This window comes from Solea senegalensis, linkage group LG13 (assembly GCF_019176455.1).
Source record: "Solea senegalensis isolate Sse05_10M linkage group LG13, IFAPA_SoseM_1, whole genome shotgun sequence".
NCBI lineage: Eukaryota > Metazoa > Chordata > Actinopteri > Pleuronectiformes > Soleidae > Solea > Solea senegalensis.
The window spans coordinates 10028261-10038304 of record NC_058033.1 but is presented as its reverse complement, the minus strand read 5'-3'; the positions used below and the strand labels follow the sequence as shown (position 1 = coordinate 10038304).

Here is a 10044-nt window from a genome sequence, read left to right as displayed (position 1 = left end):
GTTATGCTGTAAATGTGGTGGGAAAGGAAGCAACAGGGTGGAAAAAGGAGCAGAGAAGTCTCACTTCACGGCTCACTGTCGACACAGCAAGAGTAAAGCCGTGACTGATGCTTTACCCCGAGGATGTGTGATAAATAATTAATACTTCTCTCATGTCTAAATCGTTCAGAACATTTAAAAAAGTGGTCGTGTTTCCAAAAAATAATAAGTCAATTCCATTTGTTCCATATTTTCCAACATCTTTCATTCCCATTCACATGCTTTTACACATTTGTCAAGACGTGGCATTAAGTCTCTTGCCCATCGGCACGTAGAGCCGCAAGCTGGGAATCGAACTCTTGACATTCCAAATGAAAGATGACTTGCACTACCAGTGATCCACCATAGTCATTAAAAACAATTAGAGGTAAGGAAGCTGGCCTGGAACACAATCCACTGTCTGATCTCTGTTTTTGACTTTCAACACACTGTGCATTTCGTTAAAAAGTTACACAACCAGGCTATGATATGTATAATGTTTTAATTTAAGAAAATATACAACATCATTGACTGATATCTGAGGTGCACATGCTTACCATGGCGATTTGGTGTGCACTCAGAAAACATATTCCTGCACTGATTCCAGACTTAGCATCCATTTCTGTAATGCTTATATTTACTTGTACTGCTGTGAAAAGCCACACAATACAACTGTTTGAGCCGAAGTGAACAGCTTCCACTGTTATACTGTCCACTTCAAATGGTGTAGTACATATTCATCTCTATCCTCATCTATCATCTTCTCACAGGGTTGTCGATCCTGAAGCCTCCTCCAGTGAAGTGAGGTTTGCTGCTCAGCTGGGGCAGAGGTTCCAGCTGCTCCACTTTGGACCTTGTCATGTGTTCACTGAGGAAACACACAACACATACAATACACACCACGTACTGTATTTCCCACTATTAACTGGCAGAAATGTGAGGTAAAACACTCACCTGTGCAGCTTCTTCTGACTGAGGTACTTCTTCTTGATGTTCGCGAGCTCGTTGGCCAATCTCTGATTCTCACTTTTGTGCTCGTTCATCTTTGAATCCAGCATCCTCAGCTCTGCTATCAGCGCCTGTGAAATTCAGAAGGTACGATCACATTAGAAATGACTCATGTTCAGTTCACATAAGTCAGGACAGTGTAACAATGAACTATTGCACACTCTAAAGCTAGGAAGCTAAATGGAACTCAGCCATCATTCATTTGATAATTTACACCTGTGGTTTTCACATGTTTTTTTTAGTACATTTTTTCCCCCCACAGATAAAATTGCACAGCTGACATGATGTGTTATAAACATGTCTGACACATCTCTTTGTAGCCTGTGCTAATTTAAGCAGGTGTGTGATATTTGGGGTTTACTGCACTGCATAAATAAAATTGACAAGGTTTCCTGAAATCAGTGATGTGGGAATTATATTGTTGTGTCTATATTCAGGGGTTAAAACTTAAATAGTTGTTAAAAAGTCATTATATTTAATATAATATTATTTAAATAGTTAATATTTAAATAGTTAAATAGTCATTAGGAGGTTAATGCGATGTTTGTGTGCTGACTTGATGAAAACCAGAGCATCATGGAAGCTGACACAAAAAAGTGGAATACAGCAGGAAAATAAAAAAATAAATGGGGAAGAGACAGGCTAGGACAGTGAGATGATGATGTTACATTACACCTTGAGTTTTTTAGTTCTCTCTCTGAGGGCCCACTGGCACTGCTGCAGCTGCTCGGCTGCCTCTGGACCAGGCTGCCGGGCCAGAATGTGCTTCAGCTCCACGTACAGCTTCTCCTTCTCCTGGGTGAGGAAGCAGTAAAGAATTAAAAGTGAAATAAAACTAAATAAAAAACTATTGTGATTAGAACAGGTACAACAACATATATCATGTTCCTGGTGTCACCTGTCAGTACCCTGGGGTCTGACCCATGTTGTATGCTACTGTCAATCTAGTAACTGTTATTTGTTTATTTGGCAGTGCATACTGTTGGATTTATTCAAATTCTTATTGTCAACAAATCCCATGAAAAACAACCTGCAGTAAAACAGTTAATTACCGGGATCACAGCTCCTCTCATCAGACGAGCACGGACAGAAAAACTCGTTTCCCCAAAGCATTCTCTCCATCTCTGAAACTCTCTGCAGATAATTTTTATAACCCAAATGTTTAAGCACCAGAGAAGGAGGAGTGTCAACTGTTTACCTGTAGCAGCAGTTCATGTTCCTCAAGCTCCTGAGTCTTCGTAATAAGCCTCTTCTGTAGAGACTGAATCTTCTGGATGAGTTCGTATTTGTCGGGGTCGCTGCCCTGTAAGAGTGAGTCATTTATGAGCTGTTAGTGTCTTACTCTGCTATAGAGAACAACAGGAACAAGCCATAGCTGCTATGGCTTTCAGCTGGAACACACAGACGGACACATTCAACGTTCATCACCTCCAGTCGCCTCCATCTGTGAATATTTATGGGCTTCAGCTGTTCCTCAAGGACACTGTTTCTCATCCTTTCTCTGAGCAGCTCCCTCTGCAGGTGGAAGAGCTCCCGCCTGCAACGCAACAACTTTGTGGTGTTTGACAACTCTTACGTCACATACAACAATCAGTCATTTGAGGAAACGACCACTTCCACTTCTCTTTTACCTCAGGTCCTCTGTGTTGGGTACAGTCTTGTCCAGGATGCTCTTCTTGCGCTGCAGCCTCTTAACTTCCAACTTGAGCAGACGCACGTCTTCCATCCTCAGGTTGTAGTGGAAGTCCCCCTTGCTGAGGATCGACTGCTGGATCCTGATCTTCTCATAGAGAAGGGCGCGCTCGTCGTTGCGGCGTAGCAGCTGTTTTCCCAGACTGTCTCGCTCTCTGGCCACCTGACCAGAAATTTCAACAACAAATAGTCAAAACAGTTTCTTTAACTCTTTTTTTTTTACCTCCTTCTATTCCATTTACCTGTTCCAGTTGTTTGTTCTGCTGGATCTGCTCTGCGTCGGCGTCGGCTATAATTTTCTGCAGTTTCTGCTGCTCTGCTTTTTGGCTTTCAACACGCTGCTTTGATTCCTCCAGCTGGAGCTTCATGGACTGCAGCTCCCCCTGTGAACAGAGCACAACGATGGATGTCACAGAATCTAAGGCTGGTGTAGGCAGGCAACATGTTTTTGTAATTACGGATCAATCATTTCACAATAGCCTTGAAGTACAATGTAAATGAAGTGATCTATGAGAAAACCAGACTTCTACACCTCCTCTCGGTTGTGTTTCTTGCCTTGGGGGAAGTCTCTCCCATGACTGAAGACCTTGACCAATCACAGGTCAGTTCAGAGAATGAGTGAGTTTCTATTGGCCGTTCTACTGAGGAGATGCATGTACATATTCCTCTGATGAAAAAAGATCTGCGTGTTTCAGAAATGGAGGAGTTGAACCATCTGTCGTGTGTCCATGCTCAACTGTTTGGAGGAGCTTAGAATAGAGAATAACCAAAAATTTTGTATTTACTGACCTACTTTTCTTACATTCCTGCCAACAACCACTTTGTCAAAAAAGTAAGCAGCTTAATGTGATGTACAGGTAAACGACTTTTCCTTGCTGATCGTGGCTTGACGACAATGTCCAACAAATGAAATTAATATGAAGTTAATACACCCGGGAAGGATGTGATGTTTCCTTCAGAGTAAAGTTGCTCAGGAGGATACTATATCATAAAGATCCACAGTAATGATGAGGGGTTTGGAGACCACACCCCATTAAGAACCATACCTTGAGTGACTCGTTGTCCTTTTCTAAGCGCTTGAACTCCTGCTGATCTTTGGCGAGGGCCATCTCCTTCCCTGTGATTTCATCTCTGAGCCGTGTGACCTGGTTGTTCATAGTCTTCATCTTCCTCTTCATCTCTGCAATCTCTTCCTGGAACAGAGGGAGACAGAAAAATAAAATAAAATAGAATAAAATAAGATGAAATGAAATCAAATTAAATCAAATAAAATGAGCAAATTTGATCTGATTGTATAAAAATTGTGCAGCTGCTTGATTTTTTCTGGATTATTTCTTGAGGTATTTACAAAAAAATGTTTTGCATAATTCTGCTTACAGAGAAACACAAACAAACCAACAAATGTCACTGAAAACACACATAAGCTCCTTTGTCAACAGCCTAAAAGTAATCCACAAAAGTTAAAGCGATGACATTTAGGACAAAAACTATTTGTGTACATGCTTCATAATTAGCGGGTACATTCGAGGATCAGCTGTAGGGGACGGAAAACAACAGAATCACTGTTACCTGAGCCTCGATGAGGTTTTTGCTGTAGAGGTTCCGTTCAGCCACAACAGTCTCCAGCAGGTTCTCCTGCTGTTTGAGTTTGCACTCCGCCTCGGTGACTTTCTTCTTCCAGTCAAATATCTCCATCTCTCGAACTTCAACGTCGCCCATTTTTTGTTGCACCTGTAAAAAAAACAAAAAAACAACATAAAGTAATCATAGCTTTTATCAAATAATGAAATCCACTATGCTGGTTCTTCTGCGTAGCATGCCTTCTGCATGAGGCTGCTGGTCTCGTTGATGTAACGGTCTCGTTCTTTTTCCAGCTGTTGGATGATCTTGCGCTGCTTCTGCGCCTCCTGCCGGTATCCGTTGATCTCGTGCTCCAACGTCTTCTTGTCCTGCTCGAGGAGCTTCACGAGGTTCTGCTGTTTCTCAGTCGACAGTGCCGCTTTGATCGTGTTCTGTTGATGGGGGGTGGGGACACGAGCACACGCACAAGTTGTGGACAGGAGTCGATATAAGTGAAGCCCGAGTAGCATTAATACGGAATGGGATGTCTTGTCACCACCCCGTGGGTAGAGGATGTACCTTGTTGAGGATGTCTCGCTCTCGGATGAGCTCGTCTATCGCTTTCTTGTCAGCTTCACTCTGCTTTTGAGAGGATTCCAGATCTGCGGGATCATAAATGGAGAGGTTTGGTTTGGTATTAGCTTGTAAGTGGAGGTTGAATAACATTACACTGAACAAAAGACATACTTGTATACTGTATGCTTACTATGTTTTATTATATCCTTGTTCTATAATATAGTCTTAAATGATGCAGTCTCCGATCCATCCTTAAAGCAAATAACAAACAAACATTGTTCTGTGAGATGATGATAAATCATTAGATTAGATTAAACTTGACTGATCCCACAGTGGGGAGATTCACTGGTTAAAGCAGCTCAAAAAAACAGAATAAAGTGCAAAAATACAAGTAGAAAAAAAAAGACAGATTTATTTAGCAATATAATACAGGCTATATACATTGTAACATTAGAAATTGTGTGCAAAATCCCAAAGAATAGGGTTTGGAACATTAAGTAATTTAACAATTAATTTCTTTATTCTTTATTGGCTTTTTGGTCATATGCTCTCATTTTGCACCTTTATTCATTAAGGTTTAAAGAAGCTGACACACTGACAGGCACTGAGAAGAAGTTTTGACATGAGCAGCTCCCTTACCTTTCTCTAGACCAACGATCTGAGCCTTCAGTGTCTCCCGCTGCACGTCCACATCAGCTTTCTGATCCTCCATATGGTGGAGCTTCTTCTGGATGGCTTCTCTCATCTTTGTCTGTTTGGCAATCTCCTGTCGCATCTGAGTCACCTCCTCGTCCCTCACCTGTTATGTAAATGAGTCGTATATAATAATAATTATTATTATTACAACACATTATAACACAATCATGTATTTATATAATACAATAAAAATAATATGGCTGTCTTTAGAAATATCCTGAGACCCCTTTTGTTACCCGCCTCTTCTCTGTCCCACATTTTTCCTTTCACCCCAACCAGCTGAGGCAGATGCTGCACACCTTTGAGAACATAGATTTCTTCTGTTAAAAGTTTTTTCTCTCCACTGGTGCCATGTGATTATTGTCCAATGAGACTAACAGCTCAAATACACTTTGCCAGGATTCTTCTGTGTTTTTTGGTTTTGTTTTTCTAAAAGGGGCAAATGTTTGTCTATTTTGTTTGTATAAATGTTTGTCTCTATTTTAGCCTCGGTCCTCCACTTTGTCTCTTTTCCAAATCCTTATGCATCCCTCCCATGGTGTTTCTGTACAGTCAATGTTTCACTCCTTTGTTAATTTTGTCCTCTCACTCATCATATTGAGGTTATGTCTCAAATGTTATGTCACATTTCAGCAAAATATGGGGGTAAAACAACTCAAGACAAAACACAATGGACCTGCTTCTGACTTGCTGATTATGTGACAGTGCAGCACCCCCTTTTGGCTCATGAGGGCTCATTCCCATCATCCATGACTGAACATCCTCCACTACTGTGGCCTTGAGTCAAACCTTACTTCCTCTTGCTTTGACAAATATATACTGTGAGTCTGAACTTCCTACCTTGAGCTCATTTGCTCTCTGCTGATTCTCCAGTGACAGGTGCTCTTTGAGTGAGGAGAGCTGCTCACACTCCTGCTGCAGCTTGGTGTTCTTCACCTGCGTCTGCTCCAGCTCCTTGGTAGTTCTCTCGTTCAGGACCTGTCACAGTGAGCGGGGTAAAAAAACACTACGTATTATATTCTGCAGTGCAGTAAACATTTTGTTTTGACATATTTGGTGAGGGTGAACTATTTACATGAGGCATGTACACAAAACAACATTATGAAATGTATGGCTTCATACACTGGAAAGAGTACTAATCCCACTCTGTTTTTCACCTTTAGCTCTTTTAGCTGCTGCTCCAGCCTCAGCTGCTCCTCTTTGGCCCGTTGGCCCTGTTGATTCAGAGCTTTAATGTCACCCGTCTTGGCCTCCATGTCGACATGCAGCTGCTTCACCTCCTTGTCCAGTTTCTCCTTCAGCCTCATTTCCCGGGAAATCTCGTTCTGCTGTACCTGGAGCTCCTGCTGAAGCTGGGTTGAGACAAAGCGAGAACCGGGGAGTGTAAGGATCATTTTCTTTGTGAAGAACTTAGATCTCCACTGGCTTCAGCCATATCAATGTTACAATTAATGTGCTGGTACCACAAGGAACTCCCAGGTCCTCATTACCTTCAGTGTTCCCTCAGTATGCACCAAGCTCAATAAAAGGATGTTCTCCTACTCTGCTCCTTTAATTAACTCTGACTATGCTACAACAGGATTTTAAGATGTCCATCTTAATCCCATGAGAGAAATTGAAACTTCTTTTAAGAGCACTCGAGAGAGACTCTAGAAACTAGTTTCTCTTTTTGGTATGTAGTGTATATATGCCTCTACTTGGCACTTTAACTGACCATACGTTACTATTCAATCTGTGTGTGTCTGAGATTACCTGTACAAATAAAGGTTGTAAAAAAGAAGAGGATGCTCTTTACCATTGATTTACAATGACATTAGAAATCAGTCTCCAGGCTCCATTCTTACCATAGAAATGTTGTCTAAGGCACTCTGTCTCTTCGCCTCCGTCTCCTGCTGGGTGACATTTGCCTTGTTCAGCTGCTCTCTCAGACCCTCCACAGTTGCCTGCAGCTGATCCCGCTCCTTCGTCAACTGTTCGGTCATTTTTAGTATTTCACTGAAAAAAACCCAGCATATATTTCTTTCTTTTTTACCCACAGTAACCATGCAATGGATTGCATAAAAGTGCAGGGAGGAGGACCAAAGGCATACCTCTGCTCCTGGTCCATTGAGGAGTATGTCTGTTGTTCAGCAATCTTTGTCAGGTTGGCAACCTCTTCTTTTAAACTCTTGATGGTATCTCTGTCCTTCTTCTCTTTATCATGAGCCACATCAACCATTTTCCAAGCCTTATCCAGCTCCTAGAGTATAGGCAGAGGGAAGGTTTAGGAAAATGAATGAACATAATCTGAGTCAAGGGTCAAGAGGGTAAAATGATCCTCCTACACCTTTATTTCTGCATTTTTGCAGCTAGTGCACTTTGAACTACAAGTCTAATCATATTTTTATGATTTTATTTGTTTTAGTCTGATTTCTTATTTACTTTTTGTATGTACAGACACCTTTCACTGCATGTAACTTGTCTGTGCATGTGACATGTCATGCCATTGCAGACTCACCCTCTTCAGTGAAGCTATTGTGGTCTCATCTTCTTGAGACAGTTTGAGAGCAGCTGCAACTTTAGTTGAGGTGGACACAATCTCAGCATTCAGCTCCCTGCATTTGGACATCAGCCTCCTTTCATTTTCCCGGGACTTCTGCAGAGCGTGTATGAGCTTCTCATACTCCACCCGGATCTTGTCCATGCTCTGATCACCAGCCAGCTCGCTGAGCACCAGCTGGAATTCCTCCAAACACTCGGCATGGTCCTCTGCCTCTCGCCCTGTGTCCTGGAGGAAAAGGCAGAGCCAGAGTTGCTCACATCACAGTGATGGATTAAATTGCACAGTATATTGTAAAGCACAATATCATTAGCAGTAGATGTGCATATCAAACAACAAAGATTGCTTAAATTGCTATAAATGTAGTTTTGTAGGACAAAAAAGGCCTTTTATATGTTCTTTAGGCAAAGATTTTGGGGCTGCCAACGTTGCTGTAATGTTTCTACACCAGCCTGAACAGACAAGCCTGCGTTTTTTTGCATTTGGAAGCAGAGGCTTATTACGCAAACAAAGAATAACAACATCCTTCCAGGTATGTGAAGGCCACTGTAGTTTTCTGACACGACTGGGAAAGAAAGGGGAAAGCGGAGGAGCCCTCTGTTTGTTGTAATATTCAGTCTCACCATTAGATGTCACTAATTCTTGCACAATGAAATAAATTACCCCTCATACTGCAACACCCTCATGCCGCAACTAATTGGTTGGCAGAGAATTGAGAAGATAATTGATTAAAGAACTGCAATTAGAGACATTAGGTGATGGATTTGAATAATTATATTCACATTTATTTAAACTTTAACCTGGTTTCAAGTTTTATTTATTTATTTCATCAATACAGGTAGTAAAGGATGTTTTTGTTTCGAGTGATAGATCATGTTTTAAGATGGTCACAAAGATGTTAAGTTTGTTTGGTACACCATGTTTTTATCACACATAGTATTGTCATCACAATATTCAACGTTGTTGCACACTGAATGTTTTCCTAATATTGTGCAGCCTTACCGAAATAAATCTTTTTTTAAATTGAATCATTCATTATTTAATCACCTTCTTACTCTTTCTCAAGCTCTGAAATAAGCCCTGGAGAATTATTGAAATTTAACACAACAGATTGAAATTGAACTACTGTTAAAATATGGCTCTGCCATAACATTTGAACTTGTACTGTTGTGGCTAAACTGTGATGTATGTCAAACCTATCACACATTCTAATGTAATTTTTTGACATTGACGTTTGACATTGACAATCTGTGACCTATATTTTTGCTGAAAATGGAACAAACACCACATACATTTAATTACATCTGGTCAGCATTTTCACTTCCTGTCACATTTGCCATAACTTTGCAATAACTTTTTATTTTTCCAACAAAAACAATAATGCTCTGTTAAGTTCTGTTGTAAAAGGGTCTTAGTGGGTGCACTTACCTCCATGGTATGTGTCAAAACGTCACTTTTCCTTGTGAATCCGTACAAGCAGCGGAGCTCTGGTGTTTGTATAATGAATAGAGATGTTGACAGCGGTGGCTAAGCAACCGGTGATCTCGCGAGAAAGGTAGCTGGCCGGTATCGTCATGGACACGTGACGTCTGTGGTGCCATGGGTGTCGCGAGTAAAAGTACCTCGTACGGCCAATTAAAGCCGTCAATAGTTGCTTTCCACCGTTGCAGTCCCAAATCGCACATTCTTTAATTAATATATCCTGCTATTTTGTAGAATTAATTACTAACTTAGTTATCACAACATAAAACTAGTTACGCGCCCAGCAGGAGATAAAATTGCGTGTAGAGCCAAACTCCTGTCAAATGTCCGTCACAAAAATCACTCCGCCAAGTCCTCACATTAAGTAGTTCCTGATCAACATGAACAGAATACAATGGAAATGTAGAGCATTTTCCTCAACAAAACTTAATATTATTACTATTATAACTCGGCATCATTTTACCTCATTATAT

General features: G+C 41.0%; 1 protein-coding gene across 1 annotated transcript; it reads right to left on the bottom strand.

Annotated features, from left to right (window-relative positions):
- Positions 1-503: 503 nt before the first annotated feature.
- cfap58 (cilia and flagella associated protein 58) lies at positions 504-9837 on the bottom strand. Its single transcript, XM_044041288.1, has 18 exons — positions 9518-9837; positions 8048-8317; positions 7641-7789; positions 7395-7545; positions 6708-6902; positions 6391-6528; positions 5494-5653; positions 4858-4940; positions 4539-4730; positions 4288-4449; positions 3765-3911; positions 2961-3101; positions 2658-2881; positions 2455-2563; positions 2225-2329; positions 1702-1821; positions 973-1097; positions 504-886 (listed from the first exon to the last, which is right to left on the bottom strand). The coding sequence occupies exons 1-18, from the start codon at positions 9521-9523 to the stop codon at positions 775-777; spliced, it is 2589 nt and encodes an 862-aa protein (XP_043897223.1). The 5' UTR covers positions 9524-9837; the 3' UTR covers positions 504-774.
- Positions 9838-10044: the final 207 nt, after the last annotated feature.

Bases quoted from the DNA above. Each gene is read 5' to 3' on its own strand.
- cfap58 (XM_044041288.1), bottom strand. The intron at 7,546-7,640 runs GTATGCCTTTGG...GGTTTTTTTCAG, and splicing joins TCAATGGACCAGGAGCAGAG to TGAAATACTAAAAATGACCG. The intron at 1,822-2,224 runs GTAAACAGTTGA...TTCCTCACCCAG, and splicing joins AACATGAACTGCTGCTACAG to GAGAAGGAGAAGCTGTACGT.